Raw genomic sequence first — 21,313 nt, 5'->3', positions numbered from 1 at the left:
GAAATTTTTTTTGTGAATTTCTTTTATTTTAAATTATTTCATTATTTTTCTTTCTATATAACGTATGACTACTAGTACGAATATTAATTTAATTTTTTTATTAATTATTTTTTAATATTAATACAGCAAATAAAAGACATTTTTTTTTTAGAAATTCGTCCTGTCTAGCTTATTTAGTGAGAAATAGTAATTTAATCGACATCTATTTAACTAGCGGCACACGGTATGTTTTTGTTTTTATTTGAAAAATGAAGGTCCAGCTACTCAGCCTGTACGAAAGACCGCACCATGTAAAGAAGTTAACAACACAGCTAGCAGCATTGCTACGACAACTGCCCACACAGCAGCAAAAAAATCCAGCAAATAATATAACATGAAATAAGCATCGTGTGCCGCCGGTTTTATATACATCAATGTTAAAGCCTATATTTATACATCGATATTTATAGTCTGATTTTATATTTAAGATTGTCATTAAGTTTATGTATGTGTATGGATCATAATATATTCAAAATATATTCAATTTGCTATTTTTTATTGAATAATGTGATATAATTTATTTATATCCATGTTTATATAATTTTTTCCATAATTGTCTTCTTATAATTTTTCCAGCAATTGATTTAAGCTGTTATACTCCAACTTTAGAAAAATTAGAATTACTTGAAGCCATTGAACAAAACATAGGCACCGAAATTATCGAAAAAAATGCTTTATTGTATGTTGCTGGATATGTAGCACATAGATTCCATAACACTTATAGTAATTTAGGTGTCCCTACAAAAACACTTCCAGCAATTTCAGAGACGATTGGGTTACTTTTAAATCTAGAGAAAATTTCATGTATCCCACTACTGAATTACAAGCAGTAGCAAATATTATGAATTCCGAATTTGAAAAATTTCATGGTAATTTTTTAAATAAAGAACCATGGATTTTTGATAAATTAATTGATATTATTTGTACAAAAACTAATAATAACTTAATTTCCTAGGGCAGTCATTGGTTGTCTTGTACGTACTTGTACATATATACGATTGCGTAAACTGAATAAAGAAATTGTAGAAAATAATATTTTAAAGAAAAAAAGCAAAAAAATATCTAAAATATGTAATAAAAAAAATCCCACATATATAAGATAATATATATATTTTTGTACAAAGTATTGTATAAATATATAATGTAAAATGTAGTGAGAAATAAAAATAACAGCATTTTTATACTACAAATTGTATTATTTCATTGTTCTTTTACATGTTACATACTCCGTCTATATTATATTCTTTTTCTTTTAGTAACACACATATACATATACTTTTTGAAAAGATACCTTGTAATTTATTTTATGAGATTACACATAAAAGATAAAATATTTATTATTTATACATTTTTGAAATTTTATATATATATTAATATTTTTGTACATAGTTTAAAAAATTTTTACATTTTTTTCTTACAATCTTAATTATAAATAAACATACATTGCCACCGACGAGGTATCTCATCGGTGACATTGATTACGTGATTATTTCTTATTTGAATTTCGCGCGTGTACTTGGACCCACATTTCATTGGCTAATTTTATCGTGCGACCGCCATATGCGCAATGCTTTACCTTGTTTCTTTACACCATGGCTCGCTCGATCTCTCTGCTTGGCTCGCGAAAGAGCGATGAATGACCGCCCTTGCGATCGGAGATCTTGCACGCGATTGATATCTTGCTCGCGAGGCAGATGAGCGACCGCGAACAGACGTGCGAGAGCCTCAGGTTCACTTTGGGTACTCAGGGACGAATTAGCGAGCACGAATTTTACACTAAATCACAGAGATACGAGGCGCGGTAGAGCCGCGTTCACATGTACGGCGCGGCACGACAAGATAGCCGCGAGCGGGGTCGATATCGGAATCGAACTCTCGGCGTTGATTTTATCAAAACGGCTCGACTGAGCTTACGCGCGATTTTCGCGATGCTCGAAGAGGCTTTTGCGAAAACCGGGTTCGACTCGTGTGACGGTCTTGCCGTCGACACGAGTCTCTCTCGCAGGATCACGGTACCGCACGCGGTGATCACGTGATCCGTCTATGTGCGTCGTTCCGTCGTATTACGGGCGACAAAAACTCGGGAAAAAAGATGTTTCGCGCGACGACCAATCGAACGGGTGCAGATCGCGACGAAACTTGTGCGCACGATGCAACTCTTTGCACGGATGCACTGAGCGCACCAACTTTCCGGAATTCGCGCGCGGACCAATCGACCGGGTGCGCGCGCGACGAAAACCGGCTCACTCTCCGTTCATGTGAACGGAAGAGCGATCTGAGATGTTTCACGCGGTGACCAATCGAGCGGGTGCGGCTCGCGATGAAACTATACGGACTTCGCGTAATTACTTTCGGCACACCCGATAATATAATTGCCACGAACGGCCGGCTCGACTTTCTCCTTAGCGAGGCAGGAACAGAAGAAAACGCGGATCGACATCGATTATCTCTCGTCCCGATAGGAGACCCTCGGCGAGGGGTCGATGCCTTACGAAGGACAAATCATATCGATCCACGATGTGACGCGTTGCGCGGTGTACGCAAATTAGGAAACGCGTGCGCGGTTTACAATTGCAGGTCGGAACGGTAGGCGCGACAACCGGGTGATTTCGGGCGAATTCGGGTCAAGTCCGAGGGCTGTTTTGTGCTCGTGCCAACGCCCCACCGTAATGACTTTACCTTAATCCTAAACAACGATCACTTCGCAATTTTATATACATGTGCCTGATAAACATAAAAAAAGCAACATGAGCAACATGCCTCTGGGGTAATTTAGCTTCAGTTTGCCCTACATAAGTTTATGTTTTGCATTCTTCATTTGCTTTATATACATATACATTTTTGTTTCGCCACATTATAATGTTTTCTATGTCGCAGCCGTTAGCTACACAATTTTTCAACAAACTGGAAATGAAAGTCCTCGCTAATTCTATCTTTATAAATTGCAATAAATTTGTCTTTGTTTACTTTAAACATCTCGATTTGTTTCTGGACCTGCTCTCGAATCCAATAGAGTATTAACAAGCTATCCCAAACGTTAAAAAAAAAATTGTATAAATTATAAATATATCAAAGTTTTTATTTTTATTAATTTAAATTTTTTTACAAGAATATAAGTGCTGCATATAATCACGTAATATACTTACTTTTTTACATTCTTTTTGATATATGATAATACAATGTAAAACCAAAATATTATATATTTTTATATTATTTATTGTAGTATGCTTAAGTAAACATACTATTCACAATAACTTATAATAATTTTTACAATATAATATACATCATATTACTAAAAATATATGGTATTGTGTACAAAACTTTGTACAAAGCTCTTTTTAATAATTCAATATGACTCTGACTTTGATACACGAATCAGTGTTATTAAACTACAAAATCTTATTCTATTTTTAACAAATTCCTAGCATTAAAGGCAAAAATTTATATTAATAATTACTTATTTATTACATCATGCCGAAGTTTCTACTGATAATAATTTATCATCCTCATTGATAGTACAAGACGCCATCTTTTCATTTGATTTTGCAACCTAATTGTAAATAAATCGAATAATATAATTATATAACCAATATATTAAATTTTATAATATAGTAAACACTAAATAATATATACTGTAATATAAAATACTATATTGTTAGTATAAAAAATGAGGTTATAATATATAATATATACTTACATATATGTATACATATATATATATACATATATATATATATATATATATATATATATATTGATAATACACGAGCGTTGTTTGATAAGTTTGGTAAAACACATTTTTGTAAGAAAAAAACGTTTTTTTATTTTTTTTTTTCATTTTTGTGGCAACTGCTAAACCTCTCGCTTCAAACAATTGCCAAACGTGAATAACGCGTCACTTCTGGTTAAAATTTGGCCTAGGGGAGGTGAAGCAGAGATGAACTTTCCATCACGTCACCAAATAGGTTGTAACATCATCTCATACACCAAACTTATCTCAAACCACTTTCGTATATATAATTTAATAATTAAATTATTAATTTTTTACAACAAAATAAGATGTTATCTAATCAAGAAAGATGAATTTAACTAAAAAATAAAAAATTAATTTAATAAAAAAATAATAAAACCTTGACTTGATGAAGTTCTTCAGACGCAACATCTTTCCTTGAAGTCTTTAAATATTTTCTTACAAATGGTGCTACGAGCATCGGATCTAATTTTTCAACATCTTCGGAAGTAATCAGAGTTACGATGAGACTAACACTCATAGTCACTAAGGCACCAGTCATAGTATACCAAAGGTAACTGAGACGGTATAATGCCCATGGCTCCCTATTAAATATAATAATTATTATTATATTATTCAACAAAAAATAAACTTTTAAAACGCTCAAAATTGTGCCATTTTTAAATTGCTTAAAGTCGCTAACAAATCACACACACACACACGCACGCACGCACGCACGCACGCACGCACGCACGCACGCACGCACGCACGCACGCACGCACGCACGCACGCACGCACGCACGCACGCACGCACGCACGCACGCACGCACGCACGCACGCACGCACGCACGCACGCACGCACGCACGCACGCACGCACGCACGCACGCACGCACGCACGCACGCACGCACGCACGCACGCACGCACGCACGCACGCACGCACGCACGCACGCACGCACGCACGCACGCACGCACGCACGCACGCACGCACGCACGCACGCACGCACGCACGCACGCACGCACGCACGCACGCACGCACGCACGCACGCACGCACGCACGCACGCACGCACGCACGCACGCACGCACGCACGCACGCACGCACGCACGCACGCACGCACGCACGCACGCACGCACGCACGCACGCACGCACGCACGCACGCACGCACGCACGCACGCACGCACGCACGCACGCACGCACGCACGCACGCACGCACGCACGCACGCACGCACGCACGCACGCACGCACGCACGCACGCACGCACGCACGCACGCACGCACGCACGCACGCACGCACGCACGCACGCACGCACGCACGCACGCACGCACGCACGCACGCACGCACGCACGCACGCACGCACGCACGCACGCACGCACGCACGCACGCACGCACGCACGCACGCACGCACGCACGCACGCACGCACGCACGCACGCACGCACGCACGCACGCACGCACGCACGCACGCACGCACGCACGCACGCACGCACGCACGCACGCACGCACGCACGCACGCACGCACGCACGCACGCACGCACGCACGCACGCACGCACGCACGCACGCACGCACGCACGCACGCACGCACGCACGCACGCACGCACGCACGCACGCACGCACGCACGCACGCACGCACGCACGCACGCACGCACGCACGCACGCACGCACGCACGCACGCACGCACGCACGCACGCACGCACGCACGCACACACACACACATTACAAGAAAAATATTTAAAAAATATTTTAAAGCTTGAAATTTCTAGTTTAATATACTTGCGATCGTATTTGACCATTTTTTATGTAAAAGAAAATACCCAGATAAACATATGTCGGCATATTGTCCGCACAGTAATGAAATTTGAAAATTGGAAGTTGCTGCATAGATATTCAAAGATACGTCCTCATAAGACATGAATGTTATCAGCAAATGAAAGAGATCTTCTCATGCTGTAAAAATTGCTGCAATATGCTGCTCATTTTGCCAGAAACAGAGCGCATTGCAATTAATTCGACATTACTGAAGCAATAAGAAGTTGCAATAACATATGTTGACTAAAATTATGCAGGGCAGTGTGGTCTAGTAGTAGAGCGCCAGACTCATAATCTGATGAAATCAGGTTCGAGAGTCCACTTGAACCACGTAAACATGGAATTTTAATATAACAAAAGCTGCGCCTCTCGCGCGAGAAATTGACTCGTATGAAGAAAACTGAGCTTTGTCTTTCGGAAGAGACGTTAAATCGTTGGTCTAAAAAGGGTTAAGTGTGGAAATGAAGATAATGATGAATGAAAATTGTAACTCCAAAGGATTGATTAAAAACCTACCTAAAATTGTGTAATAAATAATATTAACAATATTAAAATTACATTATGTTAAAATAATAAATATAATTAAAAAATTGTAATCTATTGCGTGAATAATTAACTTAATTTGTCAGAAACGACTGCGGACAATCAGAGGATGATCAAAGCACTATACGCTCCCAAGTCATGTGCGTACAGCCACGCGCTTGCCTGAAAAAATCCATTCTCTCTCAGCCGGTCATCCATCCGAGTAGTAACCCACGCCTCACGTTGTTTGATTTTTGATGATTGAAGGCTAGTGATGATCCTCTGACTCTGACACTTCTTTCTTACTTATACTTGTATATAACACATCTTTATAATGTTAAAAAATCAAAGCAACAAAATGACAGTATAATGCCAGCATTTTGTGTATACAAAAATTTAGTTCTAATATTTAACTATACATATATACTGAATTGGGCGGCAGTGTGGTCTAGTGGTAGAGCGCCAGACTCGTTATCTGAGGAACCAGGTTCGAGTCCACTAGAGCCATGAGGCATGGAATGTTTTTCCAATAGCTGCGCCCCTCTGTGAAAGATAGGCTCTTGTGTGGAGAAAACTGGGCTCCGTCTTTCGGAAAGAAACGTTAAGCCGTTGGTTCAAAGGGTTAAAGTGAGAGGAGAAGGATAGTGTTGGTAGTAGATTGCGAACCCTGCGGGGATATGCAATAAATGACGAATTTTACATATATACTGAATTGTAATATGCAATATTCTATGGTAATAAAATACTATGTTTCTAAATAACAATATGCAAATTTAAAATAGCATAAAGACGCAACTACCTTATAAATAGATTACAATAGAATAATACTAAGTTAATATTTGTCAAATAGCTTGCTTTAATTATTGCTTCCACAAATAATACAATTAAAATATAATTTTATACTTGAAACATTTTATATATAATTGCAGTTGTCCGTTTGTAACAAAATGTGGGCACATATTGCTATATTATGAAATAAAAATATATAATAACAATATAACATTATAATAAGTATACGTTTATTTCACTTATTTGTAATTTTATGTTGTTACACTAGCAGCACAAAGTATGCGTAAAATGTTTACATGCTATGTTCAACACGTCTGTCTATCTGGGTAATTTGTTTTGTTCCTTAAAATTACGTACTTTCAACATTCTGCAGTTTAATTTAAAAATTTGTCTAAAAAATATCTGCAAATCAGTGCGATTCAGCAACAAAAGACAGCTCAACGTTACGTATTGGTGATTGCTAGGCACATGTACTCCCAATGCATCGCCGCGAGTACAGCAATTGCAATCAGCATGGAACGCTGGGCTGTCTCTTTCTCGCCACGACCTGAGGCAAAAAATGACACGCTGAGAATTCTTGCGTGCCATTTCTCACTTCTGACGCGCGGATGTACATTTATTTGCGTATTTTTATTAATTAATTTCTTATTTATTATTGAGAAACTTGCAAAATAGTACAAGACTGTTCTATTCAGTTTAACCCACTCTACTCATCCACGATCAGTGGATTACATGTATTATCAGAGAGAGACACTATATACATATACAGGCCCATATAGTACACAAATGTTAAATGAACATCTCAAAAGCATTGCATCGCAACATTTGCAATATAGCATCAACATTGCGAAATGTAGATTCAACGTTGAAAAGACATTGCACAAACGTCTAATGTCCACTGAATTGCAATGTCTTGTAGACGTTGTTTCAACATTTCAACATTCAGAAAACAATACTTGATGATTGAATGAGCTAGTAGTGATCTTCTGACGCTTCCTTTTTGCTTATACTTGTATATAACACATCTTTATATGGATAAACAGAAAAAAAAATTCTCAAATTGATTAAAGTTATTTGAAGCTTTGCATAAATAATTACCAACTCGAATACAAATTATTAAAGACTTTACATTTTTTAATTTAATTAATAAGAATTAGTTACTGGTTATACAGAGTATATAGCATAAAGGTCGGGACACTGAATTATCTCGGAAAGATGACGTTTTCGGAAGAAATGTTTTACAAAAGTTGAAGTGTACCAAGTTACCTATTATGTGGTAAGATTGGTTTGACCTTGAACACTTTTGGGAAAGTTACATCAAGGTCATATTGAGTTCTTTAAACGGAGACCCCTATTTTTCATGACATATTCTTGTAGCCCTTGTCGAGACGTTTTCAAAATACACTATGCTACAGCTCTCTTTCGTTAAAAATTTCCTGATTTTTAATAAACTAGACATCACAGATGCGCGCTTTACGCGCGCTATTTAGCTTTAACATTATATATGAAGGTGCTGTACCTCGGAACACTTTTAAGTTTTTGATTTTTCTGAGCCACAGTTTTAATTAAAAATTTTTGAAAAATATATATTATTAAAGTACACATATATATATATATATATATATATTAATATAAAAAACCTAAATTTTTATTACCATCTGGTAAGAGAATACAGCAATTTTTTATAATAGGAAATTTTACTTCAAGGTACAGCAGCTTGATGTACCTTGAAACACTCCCTTTTGTACCTTGAAACATACACACACACCTATGAAAAATTTTAATTAAAAAAAATAAGTAAATTTTTTTAAAGAAATATAATATTTTATTAAATTTAGTAATATCTTGGTCAATTATTAAATTGAAAATGACAATCAAATCTGAAATAAATTTATCGTCAGAAATAAAAACAACCGTTCATAAAAAGTAATCTTACGCCTTTTTCTTAACTATGCTTTTATTTTTCTCTCTAATAAAATATTTATTATTTTTATTAATAAAATAAAGCAAAAAAACAAAAATAAAAATAAAATAAAATAATATCAACGCTTAATAATAAATTATAAAAATAGCTTTTAACGGACAATAAAATCAGGGTTGTCTAATTCTTCACTGTCTTTTAAACTCATCTTTTAAACTCAATTTCCTTTTTGCAAATTTTGCAAATTTTGCAAATTTTCTTTTTTTTTACTCAATTCTTCTATATTTGTCTTTTTTTTTTTGAAATTTTAGTTTGCTCGATTTGTCAGGTAACCACAGTAACATTTTCATCTTAAAGTAAACGTGGATTATTTTGTCTTGACATTTCTTGAGAAGTAAGCGAAGCATTGACTCCTTCTGTAGTTGTTTCATGAGAACGATCTGTAACGTACGATGGCAAAAATTCATCTTCTCCAAATACTTCCATATTGATTGGGCATATGCCTGAGACACGAAAACCATTCACAATGTTGTTTGTACTGAAAGCGTGCGGATAAATTAGTCCCAGAACACCGGCAATGTCATAGATTCCAAATGTTTTCCCTGGATTGTTCACCATCCAATGAGATACAGTCTGATTGTAATGAATTTTAAGCGGTCCAAATACCGTGCAATCCAGTGGCTGAAGTTTATGTGACGTATGCGGTGGGAAAGTGAGAAGAGTGACACCACAATTTCGTGCTTTTTCGATAACAAGAATCGAAATATGATTTTCTAAAATCAGAAGAACGTGATTCGATTGCGATGCACTAGAATGTTTAACAAAATAATCAAAAAATTGAATGAACAGTTGTTCATTGCTCTAGCCACTTGGATTCGCGTTGCGAATAGATCCAGGAGAAGCTTCTTGAAGCATAAAATTTTTGAAATTGACTCGTGAAAATATCAGTATGGGTGGAATGTGATTATCTATTGCATTTACTGCAGCAATTACGGTAACATTCATCCCTCGCTCTGCAGAAGTCATGGAACCAACTTGCTTTAAGCCTTTCAATTCTAAGCCCACAATTCTAGACGGAGTTTGCACCGGCCGTTGTCAGTCCCGTTTCGTCACAGTTGTAAGTATTTCTTGCTTCAAATAGTCCATAACTTTTATTAGCCGTTTCCAAATTGTCAAAAAACATCTTCACATTGTGCTTGTTAAAATTCGTACTACGAGATAGGCTTGTTGCTTCTGGTTTCCGTAAACTTAATTCTTCTTTGTGTCTCTCCATAAAACAACGAATCCAACTCTTTCTAGCTTTATTTTTTTCATCCTATTTTGCAGGATATTTTTTGTGATTTGTTTTTGCAAATTCATAGGCTAGAGTTCTGATATTATCTCTCGAAATTCCATAATGGAGTTTTGCACAAATTTTGATGTATTCTTTCAATAAATTTTTTTTATTCGGCGTAAAAACTCTTTTGATATCAACCTTATGTATCAAAATTGTTTTTCACCTGATGTTTTGAATTTGTTAAAATGTCGCTGTAATGTTGTTAATTTTACATTAAATATTTTTGTTGCTTCTCTCACAAGATACCCTTTGTCGTCTCATTTCCTAAAACTGCATTTACAGCAGATATCAAAGCTCCAGCATTCGGCTTTGATCTTTTTATTCCTCGTTTACTACGTGGCATGGTAACTATAATACAAACAAATAGCTTTCAATTACTCTAGCTGTCAGTAAAAATAGAAAAAATTGTAGTTAAACAAATAACTAAAAGTTATATAAAGATAACAATTAGCTAATATACTTTTGAAACAGCGTTCCAAGATACATTAACCGTCATGTTCCAAGATACATAGAAATCAATTTCTAATAAAAAAATTAGTTAACAGCTTGCAGGTTATAAATGGGGTTATAAATAATTTACTACATTATTCTACATATTTGACACATTCTTACTAGCTTTGGCTGATAACTATATCTTTATTATAAAAAATTACAAAAATCACAGTACAAATTTCAATAAATTTACTTCACGCGTCATAAAATACAAAAGTCGATATAACTTACGTGTAAATAATCGCAACGACACAAAATTACAGATTTAAAAACATTATCAAATAACTCAACAATTAGTACCATAAACTATCGCCAGATGCTAACACTGTTCGATTATGACAGAGTGTTCTAACGTACAGCTGCACCCAAGGTACAGCACCTTCCCCTACTATTACTATTACACTATTAACTCTTTGATACACACAACTGTCAAAATATACGATGACAGCTGCTCATAAAATAAGCGCAGCGAGAGTACCAATCGGCATCGCGGAAAAGCGACAACAATAAACTTTGACAGATTCGAGTATCGACTTTACATGCCTTTTTTAGATATGGAAAATATGAAATATGAAATTCTTAACAAAAAATTAATATAAAATTCTTAACAAAACAGAGTTTTATCTTCGTGTTTTGAAAACGTCTTGACAAAAGCTACGAGAATATGGCATGAGAAATAGGGGTCCTCAATTAAGAATCACTCAATGTGACCTTGATATGACTTTTCCAAGGTCGTTTAAGGTCGTGAGGAGGCCCATGGTAGTGAGGAGGCCCATGGTAGATATCTCAAGTTCCCGGGGCCTCCTCACAAAACGCCGCGAGGGACATCCGGGAGGCTTTTAGTGGGTTGGAGTCCCACATAACCGCCCTCCCCGCTCCGGGAAAAAGGGTATCCGTGCGGATTCCCCCCCCCCGTTAACAAAAAAAGATCGCAAATTGAGAGTTATCTCGCCAGTAAGTGAAAATAATTCAGCTTAGGTGTATCTTAATTCGACCCAACTGGCCAACTTTATTAAATAGCACGCTACGTTTCTCGACCTCGGGTTTAGATCCTTATCAAGCGTTACAGGTACAAACTATTAATTAGTTAGGCATAATACCTGTTACGCCACATCTAAAAAATAATTTGTTCGTTGATAATTAAAATATATAGAAGACCGTCGACACGGCATATTCGATTGTTTATAAAGAACTTGTCGAGTCGGCGATGTTACTATATAGTAACATTTAATAAAGTTGGCCAGTTGGGTCGAATTAAGATACACCTAAGCTGAAAAAAAGGTCGTTTAAGTCAAATCAATATCACCACATGATGGGTAACTTGGTACCCTATACAACTTTTGTATAAAACATTTCTTCCAAAAACGTCATATTTCCGAGATAATCCAGTTGCTCGGGGGGGTGTCAATCGCCCCGGATTTGCGATCGGTCAATGAGATTTCGTGGTTCGAAGGACCAGAGGGGCAATCCCCTCACAATTTTAATTAGGCGAATAAAGCGAAAAGGCAAGCGAAAAAGCGACTCACCGTATCGTTTCCCGATGTTCTCGTGGTGGCCTCGTGGCGTCCGGTCCTCCCTGTGGTGATGGAGAGCGGAAAGCGTGCAGCAGGCTAGGATGTGCAGGCACTCACGTGCCGCAGCAGGCAGGCAGGCAAAACGTGCAATTCGGGCAAGCAGGCGATATAGCAGGCACATGTGCAAGAGGCAAGCACGCAAGGCTCGAGCTTAACGTGACGACTTGTCGAGCTCCGAAAGTGCGAGTCCACTCGATCGACTCCGAACCGTGCGCGAGAGCAAAACGGATGTGTTCTTGAGTCCACGTTTGAACAGCGAATTCTCCCACGGTACTCCTCGGCTCGCGCACCTGCGAATTGCGGCCGGAGCGAGTACTCATGGTTCCAAATAATTGCGGGCCACCCGTGGGCGGGTAGCACGAGTCGGGTGAGTCGCGCGAGTGTTGCTATCTGTCGCGATCCGCCAACGTCTCGCTCGAGTCACAAAATACGATTTTGTACGTTGATTGTACGCGCAACTTATCAACTAATATGTACAACAATTACGCCACACAGCACACTGTATCCTGAGGATATCCCAAATTGACCAAGATTTTCAAATACGATCCCACGGATATCACAGCAGGTCATCCCGGGATATTCCAATAAGATATCGTGAGATATCCTATTATGATCTCAGGATATCTAAATATTCTGCCATATCCGTTGGCTTTGCATAAGATATCTTACGAGATCTTCTGAAGGATATCTTTTAGAATATTAAATTATTATTATTTTTTGTAAATTCTTAGGTTGTACTTGTAATATATCACAGGAGTATATATTATTTTTTGTAAATTCTCGTATACTACTCAGAATATATAAATTAATAGTATTAATACGGATCAGAAGATAAAGCATTTTTTAATAGACTCTACTACTACGGTAAGTATCTTTTTTTTTAAACAATAAAAATAATTTTTTCAATTTTTACTTATTCCGGAAATATCGGTCCATGGGGAGCCCAGTCACAAAAATCGTTACTTTTCCAAAATTCCGTTTTCCGAATTTCTGACTGCCATGTGACAGCACCCTAAGTCCGAAGGCGGCGTGTTGATGCGCGCGCAGAGGCGAGCCGAAGTCGCCCCGATGAGAGTCGATCGGGCACAAAGCGCACGAAGCCACGACGAACACGAAGTCGGACGTCGGCGGTCGGACATCTTGTCAATGTGTCTCGTGTGTCGATCGAAATATTTTGCTGACGCAACGTTTTGAAGTTTATCGAGGTGACGGGTACATCGTCTGTGCGTCAGTGCGAGAATTATCGTTCGATCAGGTTAAATAGCGCGACTCAGACAGCATCGCGAATACGAGTGCCACAGCGCTTTTCTTCGAATCCGTGTGTGAATCGCGACAATGCCGAGGGTGTAAATATTAGGAACATTATGCTGTTGCGACGTACCCGAGCGTTTTTCATGTTTGTGTCCTCTGGTTTAGGCGAGAGCGAGGCGACGGCCCAGCAGTACGTTGGCCGATGGAAACGTGGAGATGGCAATTAGCCTGATGTTCGAGGGTGGCAGACCGCCGGAGATTGAGAACGCGGATCCCGAGCCGCCCGTGAGGGCTCCTATATTACCCACGCGTGAGACGCTAGTGCCTTCGGAGCCGATATGTTCATTGCCACAATTGTCGAACAACGTGTATGACAGATTCCGTGATTTTGCGTCAAATATTGGTGCCTCTTCAAAGACACGTGCGATACAACCAGACATTGATGACCAGGAAAATATCGACACATTTTCTGACTCTAATAAGCGATTATCTCCTCTTCATATGTCACCACAAGCAAGATATGGCAAAAAATCTGCTTCAAATATTGGTTTTTCTTCAAAGACACGTACGACACAACCAGATATTGGTGCACGAAATAACCAAAAAAATATCAATAAATCTGACGCTAATAAGCGTTATGAATTAGACATGGCGATTGCTGAAACCAATTGCGACTTGTGCAAAGGTAAAAAAATTAATTTAGAATATTTACATATTAATATTGTACATCATTAATCTCACCACATTATATTGATTGATATTTTATGTTATACCAATAACTGTTGCAGTTATGCTAAACTTTCAACAAGACATATTAAAACAGATCGTCGAAAATAATTTAAGAGGAAAAAGATGCGAAACAATGCTAAAAAACGTAGTGGAAAAAATAAATCGGAATTCTGCAACGTCAATATCTGACCTTGTAAATAGTGATACTGATTTCCATCCCGAGCACCTTCCTGCACAGAGGCTTGAAGATTTTCATGCGGCCAAAGGTAAATGGAAAATGGACAGATTACAGAGAAAATGTGGTGAGTGTAATATTTAATTTTTTTATATATTGTTACGTTGATTTTAACTATATAAAATTAGTGTCAAATAAAAGCTACATTACTATTGTGTGAAAATTTTAAGTATTTTGGTAAACTTATTTATTCTGAACATAAAAAAGACACTTGCTCATATCTGTCATTTTTAAGTAAGTTTATTAATAATGTCATTTTTTATTGCAGTTACGACTATTTGCAAAATGTAAAGGTACTAATTAAAAAACACAACATATACTCTTATGGGAATTTTGATGTCGGACAATGTAGCTATGCAATATAGTTGGACCGGAGCAAAACTAAATAAAGAGAAATTTTTCAAGTCATGGTTTCACACAATTCTGCAAAGTATGACATATAATTAGAAAACAAATATTATCCACTGCTCACTTAAATACTTATAAAACAGTGATTATTATATACTTTAATTTTTCAGCAACTATAATGCAGATGCATAACGATGCAACGCTACAAGGAATCAAGAAGTGTATAACTGACTGGTTAAGACATGCTAAGGAAAGACATACAAGACAACATTTAAAAGGCAATGAGTCAACAGCAGGAGTAAATGACACGGTCGATTAAATGACAAACGAGGTAGAAAAAAATATATGCCAATTGCACGCTTGAAATACCAATGCTATGTATGTGTTACCGCAATGTCCTTTTATTTTTATTTTTTTTTTATTTTTTATTATCGTGCTTGGCGTCAGCGCAACGTTTATCGCATAATAGTGCGGAAAAACTGACTGTTTTCGTGGAAACGAATGACCGGCCGTGCGTTCTATATCATTATTTCCCTTTTATGAACGGGAGAAAGAGAGAGGTGTGCTCACTTTGTAACCCTTTTCGCCGCGTTTATTTCTACCGTCGCTGCTTCCGGTAACATCAAACACACAAAAAAGGCGAATATTATGTATGTGCGAGCGTACACGTGGGCGAGCTCATCATTCTACAAATATGTTTCAACCGCAATTAAGCGCCGACAATAAGAAACCACTAGGCTTCCCCCCGATGCCGCTATTGTTATAACCGGTATATTAATACATTTTTAAATGTAGCGCGATAGAAAACATACGGTCTCGGGCGGAGAAGGGAAAAACCAAGTGTCCCTTCATAAAAATTCTAATAGCGCCTTTTCTAACGTTCTTTTTTTCCTTCTTGAACAAGACCATCCTTGTTGCATAATTAAATATTTTTCCTACGTAAAAGTATATTTTGTTTTGACATGTCTGTGTAACGTAAAAAAAAGGACTTGGTCACTCGTGAAAAAGCCGAGACCGTATGTTTCCTGTAGTAATCAGCAACATTACATTTATTACTGTTATTTTTTTACAAAAAGTGTTAAAGTTTAAAGGTACTTTATATATATGTACCTCTATTTTTGTACCTCGGGTCGAAAGTTTTATCAGACTCGTACGTGTGATATGTAATTCTATTTTTATACTAATTGTATTTTTTTTTAATTAGAGGTACTTTGTTTAAAAACTATATATTCTTTTAATAAATAAAGATTTAATATGCAATGTACAATATACTTATTTTTTCATGTACATCGTGGACAGATTAATTTTTTTGTAATACGTTTTGGAATGTGTTTGTTTAATTTTACAATTTATTTTCCAATGGAAGAATTCTTTTATTAAACAAGAATGCACATTCCAAAATTTATCACAAAAGAGAAACAATATTTCTGTCCATGATTGTACGATTATCCCCTTTCTGGTTAAACCATAATTTCATTGTATATAAAATATCCATACGCGATCGCGAGTGCTATAATTAATATCTTGCGATATCTTCCGATCTCCCTCGGATATCCTGTGAAAATGTCTGCAAAATCTAAATAGCCGGACACTTGTGCATCCACTGGATATCCACCGGATATCTGAGACCATTTTGGGATGTCCCGCGGTTATTGTGATATCCCAAAATGATGTCTGTAAGACGTCCCTCAGATAAAGTGTGCTGTGTGGAATGACACGGACATCTAGTATATACAGGCGAGCGCCGAACACCAGTAGTGTTCCGATTTTTCTGTTATACCCTCCCGAGAAAAAAATAGGTATAATATGATCAGATGTAAAAATATATAGGTACATTATTAGATATAAAAAGATCTAAATAACATGTAATTTAATATGATTATATGTAATCAGATCCGAAATTTGGCGCAATATGATGTTATCATTATGCTGTCTTGTAAATTGTAAAAGTTGAAGAGAACGAGAAAGTGATCTATAGCGCAATTTGTATTGTAGGCAATTATGCTAATTAGTTTAATCAAGTCCATTTTTATTATCCATTATTATGATAGACGTTGATTTTATACCATGGTGTCTAAAAATATTAATCATTCACGAAATTAGCAATAACAACAAAATAAATTTTGGTAAATATACAGGGTGGTAAATATACAGGTGAACGAAATAAAGCGTTACAGATGTTTATCTCCTAAAATACTGTTTGTAGAAAAAAATGTTTCATACAAAAGTTGTAGGGTTTCAAGTAACGCATTACGTAGCAATATCAGTATAACCTTGAAGAGTGTTGTCAAGGTCCAGTAAAAATTATCTTAAATTTTTTAAAAGGAAACCCCATTTTTTATTGCATATTCGCGTAGCTTACCTCGAGAGCTTTTCAAAACACTATAACATAACATTTTTTTATCAAGTACTTTTTGAGTTACGGTTTTGAAAGTTACAGTACCGCCGGCATTAACCAAGGGTGTGTGTGTGCGTGTGCGTGTGTGCAGCAGTTCAACTACAAACCGCTCATAGTTGAATCACTAAATGTATTGAAGAAAAAGGTCGTTACTTTGAACATCTATTTAATGCAAAAAAAATATATTCTTATTTTAATTTATTAAACAAATACCATTAATTTTGTTTTATTCTGCTGACAAAATAAAATAAATACATTTTTCTTGTAAAAAAACTTGGCGCTGCTTTTTTATTCCCGTTGCATTCGTTCCTAAATTATTCTTATTGTTTTTATTCAAAAATTTGAGTATTTTATTAAATTTCTAGCAAAGGTCTAGCAGAGCCAAGTTTTTTTACAAGAAAAATTTATGTATTTTATTTTAATTAAATATTTTTATTTTGAACTGTTACCTCTTAAATTCTTTGTAATTAAAATGATTCTTTGTAATATTATAATTTTGTTAAAGAGAATTAAAACTACTGCTTGGATTGGACCTATGTGAACCTGGTACCCGACTTTCAAAAAATTAATTTTTTTACGAAAAATGTTAGCATTTTGTTTGTAGTTGTTTGTAGTAACAAAAATTTTGTTTGTAGTTTAATACATTAAAAATTATAAAAATTTAAAAATTACTTGCACCCCTCTTTGAGATATCTCAAATCCACTTGCACCATCTTCTTCAGAATCGTTTGTAGTTGTTTGTAGTGCTGTTCTTTTTGTTTGTAGTTGCACCGTTCAAAAGTTATTATATATTTGCAATAAACAAAAAGAGTACTTTGCCAATTTTGGAGATATCTCAAATTCGCTTGCGCCATTTTTTCAAAATCATTTGTAGTTGTTTGACGAGCTTTTCTTTTTGTTTGTAGTCGCACCATTCAAAAGTTATTATATTTTTGCAATAAACAAAAAGTGTAACTTTGCCAATTTTGGAGATATCTCAAATCCGTTTGCGCCATCTTCTTCAGAATCGTTTGTAATATTTTTTAGTGCTTTCTTTTTTTGTTTGTATTTGCACCATTCTAAAGTTATGATATTTTTGCAATAAGCAAAAAGTGTAACTTTCCCAATTTTGGAGATATTTTAAACAAAACAAAACTAAACTCTTACGAAAAAGTAGTACTAGCAATCAGTATACTCAGTACTGAGTGATCAGTACTCGTGGTATTGAGAGTATTAGTATGTTAATACTCATGAATATTGCAGAATGGTCAGTACTGTGTCTGTCAGTGCTTACAGTACTGGCAGTACTACAAGCAATAATACTCATTAGTACTTAAAAGTTCAAAGTATTGAAGTGGTCAGTACTTTATTATATTAATATTCGGAGTATTATCATAATAGTACTGCCAGTACTGTAAGAACTAATAGGCACAATACTGACCATTTTGCAATATTCATGAGTATTAACATATTAATACTGTCAATACTACGAATACTGATCACTCAGTACTGAGTACTGATTGCTAGTACTACTTTTTCGTAACACGTATCTTAAAAATACTAAATTAATAAAATACTAAGTTAACACACTAAACTATCAATATGACGTTATTTTGATATTATCTTTGTGACGGTCACGCCACCAGTGATACACGCCCACGCGGCAACACTAGTAAAATGGGCAGTTTGCATCGATGCCGCTAGGCGTCGCCTTGCCCAAGCATTCTCTCGAGTTCAAGATTCTGCACCGACTTGTATAAGAGACCCCCTACGGGACCAAATCAGATATTTTCGGGCGCTAGTCGCCTAAGGCAAGAGTTCCTAAACTCTAAGCCTACAATCTTGACTTTTTGTTCTACTTGGATAGTACTGCGCAAGTACTGCGCCTGTGCCATACGTTAGTATTCCACGAGTACTCAATGAGTACTAAAAGAGTACTGGAGGAAGTACTGGAAGGAGTACTGGGGGGAGTACTGGAGGAGTACTGGAGAAAGTACTGGAGGAAGTACTGGGGCGAGTACTGGGGGACTACTGGAGATAGTACTAGAGGGAGTACTAGAGGAAGTACTGAAGGAAGTACTGAATAAGTATTGGATGAGTACTGGATGAGTACTGGGAAAGAATTCTGACGAAGTCAGTATGGTCGAATTTAGTAGTACTTTGAGTACTTATGTCTTTAGTACTTTCACCAATACCTTTTCCAGTATTAAAATTAGTACTATTTATTTACTAAAGAAACCATTACAAACAACTATAAACGATTCTACATCGAGTCGTGCAATCAGTTTTAAAATATTTCCAAAATTGGCAGTTACACTTCTTGTATATTGCAAAAATATATTAACTTTTGAACGGTGCAACTACAAACAAAAAGAAAAGCACTACAAACAACCACAAATGATTCTGAAGAAGATGGCGCAAACGAATTTGAAATATCTCGACAAATGACAAAATTAAGTTTTATTTATTTTTTAAAATTGTTGTAACTTTTAAACGGTTCAACTACAAACGAAACAAAAGGCACTACAAACAACTACAAACAATTTTAAAGAAAATGGCGCAAACAGATTTGAAATATCTCAAAGTGGGGTGCAAGTAATTTTTTTGATTTTTATAATTTTTTAAGTATTAAGTATTATGTATTTTTCTCGTTGCCAAAAATGAAAAAAAATAAAATGCTCCGTCAGACGAAAGCCAATACAATGTAGATAATGAGCATATTTTTTATTTTTGTTTCAGACGACTGGTTTTCGCGAAATCATGTACACCATCCGAAAATCATAGGGATGCGCAAAGCGGCTTAACTCGACGAGTTTTATATTTTTTTGGGCAACAAAATTTTGACACGTTCTTCAATGTGTATAGAAGATAATAAAAAAGAATTACAGGTGCTTCATAAATATTTTGTTAGAAATTAATTCCTGAAAATTATCCTGAAACACAGTGGTCTAACCCCTTAAACTACAAACGAAATTTTTGTTACTACAAACAACTACAAACAAAATGCTCACGTTTTCCGTAAAAAAAATTAATTTTGTATTACATGTGCATGGAAAGTAGCACTTTCCGTGTGTGTTTTCTGTGCGGAAAGTAACGATTTGCCAACATCTACCTACAAAATATTTTACACGTCATATCCAAAGTCATATCTAACGGGAAAACCGTGCCCTAAGACTCATACCTCACGGGTTCAAGCCATACCTAACGGATATCAACGCCATCTCGCAGCGCACACAGAAAACAACTACCAAAAATACCGCCACTTCGCCTCTTCCCAACACACACCTAACCTAACCTAACAGCTACTCATATGTCACTCTACTGTACATACTTGTACGCGCAACTCACATAATAAAGCAATTTTAAAGTGAATTTCGTGTACCCGAAATCGTCGAGGAGTCGCGTAGCGGGTGTGTATGTGTGTGCACGTGTGTCGCGCGGATTCGCACACCAGGACGATCGATAAGTCGTCCGTCGTCGGGATTGCGTCTTCCGGGAACAAAACGCGGATCGTCGGAAAACCCGGTACATACCGGTACCGTTCCCTCGAGCTACTAGCCGACGAAAACCTAACACCATGTTTACTCCTGCAATAAACGTTGCTTTATCATAGGCGGGGGGAGGGAAGGGAGAGAGGTAATGTAGTGTGTATAGAGCCACAATGGTCAGGTCGGGTTAGAAAGGTGTATGTTTTGTAAAGGGTTGGGTACGTCCCTGAAAAACCCCAGTAAGAGAATGTGAAAATTTGTGTAAATCTGTTGCGAGGGAGAAGGTCTGTCACGCGAGGTAAAGGGCCGTAATGGTCAGGTCGAGCTAGGAAGGAGTAGGTTTTGTAAAGGGTTAGGTACGTCCCTGAAAAACGCCAATTATATTGTGTGAAATTTTATGTATGTGGATAAGCAAGGAGTTGGTGTAAAGGTTTGGGACCGTTCTTTAAAAACGCCTTGCAAACCCTGCGGGGACAAGCAACAAAGAAATACATACATACATACATACATACAAGATAGCCCAAAATTTGCATGCATGAAATGCACAATGCAATTTTCTATGCTAGAAAAAAATAGGTTTTTTTCTGGCAAAATTGCATCTGCGCAATAATTTTTTTATGATTTCAAATGAAAATACTTTGAGTTTATTGAATGGGAGATTTAAGTTACTCATGAA

The 21,313-nt window shown here is 36.7% G+C and overlaps 2 protein-coding genes and 1 long non-coding RNA gene across 10 annotated transcripts in view; 1 reads left to right on the top strand and 2 right to left on the bottom strand.

Annotated features, from left to right (window-relative positions):
* Positions 1-21,313, bottom strand: part of LOC143905910 (sodium-coupled monocarboxylate transporter 1) — a 242,072-nt gene that overhangs the window by 13,289 nt on the left and 207,470 nt on the right. For 5 of the 8 annotated variants that reach the window (XM_077421567.1, XM_077421570.1, XM_077421568.1 and 2 more), the window contains 2 exons: positions 4,170-4,374; positions 3,291-3,589 (listed from right to left, as the gene is read on the bottom strand). The exons of 1 other annotated variant lie outside the window; for it this stretch is intronic. In XM_077421567.1, coding sequence (XP_077277693.1) covers positions 3,509-3,589; positions 4,170-4,374 — 286 coding nt within the window. In that variant the 3' untranslated portion in view covers positions 3,291-3,508. Of the gene's footprint in view, positions 1-3,287; positions 3,590-4,169; positions 4,375-21,313 lie in introns of those variants that run through there. 2 more of the 8 variants (XM_077421574.1, XM_077421569.1) reach the window with 2 other exon arrangements.
* On the bottom strand, positions 8,119-12,155 carry LOC143905926 (uncharacterized). The gene is made up of 2 exons (XR_013259369.1): positions 10,867-12,155; positions 8,119-10,491 (listed from the first exon to the last, which is right to left on the bottom strand). It is a non-coding gene; the product is annotated as an uncharacterized LOC143905926 (long non-coding RNA).
* On the top strand, positions 13,288-16,039 carry LOC143905916 (uncharacterized). The gene is made up of 5 exons (XM_077421581.1): positions 13,288-13,464; positions 13,626-14,145; positions 14,249-14,491; positions 14,693-14,854; positions 14,943-16,039. Exons 2-4 carry the CDS (start codon positions 13,677-13,679, stop codon positions 14,713-14,715), a joined length of 735 nt encoding a protein of 244 aa, XP_077277707.1. The 5' UTR covers positions 13,288-13,464; positions 13,626-13,676; the 3' UTR covers positions 14,716-14,854; positions 14,943-16,039.

The sequence above is a fragment of the Temnothorax americanus genome, unplaced genomic scaffold, assembly GCF_048541705.1.
Source record: "Temnothorax americanus isolate GAGA-0224 unplaced genomic scaffold, ASM4854170v1 Scaffold69, whole genome shotgun sequence".
In the NCBI taxonomy this organism is placed as follows: Eukaryota; Metazoa; Arthropoda; class Insecta; order Hymenoptera; family Formicidae; genus Temnothorax; species Temnothorax americanus.
This window is presented reverse-complemented; position numbering and strand designations above follow the sequence as displayed.

Bases quoted from the DNA above. Each gene is read 5' to 3' on its own strand.
- LOC143905916 (XM_077421581.1), top strand. From the start codon at position 13,677: ATGGCAATTAGCCTGATGTTCGAGGGTGGCAGACCGCCGGAGATTGAG. The intron at 14,146-14,248 runs GTAAAAAAATTA...TAACTGTTGCAG, and splicing joins CAATTGCGACTTGTGCAAAG to TTATGCTAAACTTTCAACAA. The intron at 14,492-14,692 runs GTGAGTGTAATA...TTTTTATTGCAG, and splicing joins CAGATTACAGAGAAAATGTG to TTACGACTATTTGCAAAATG.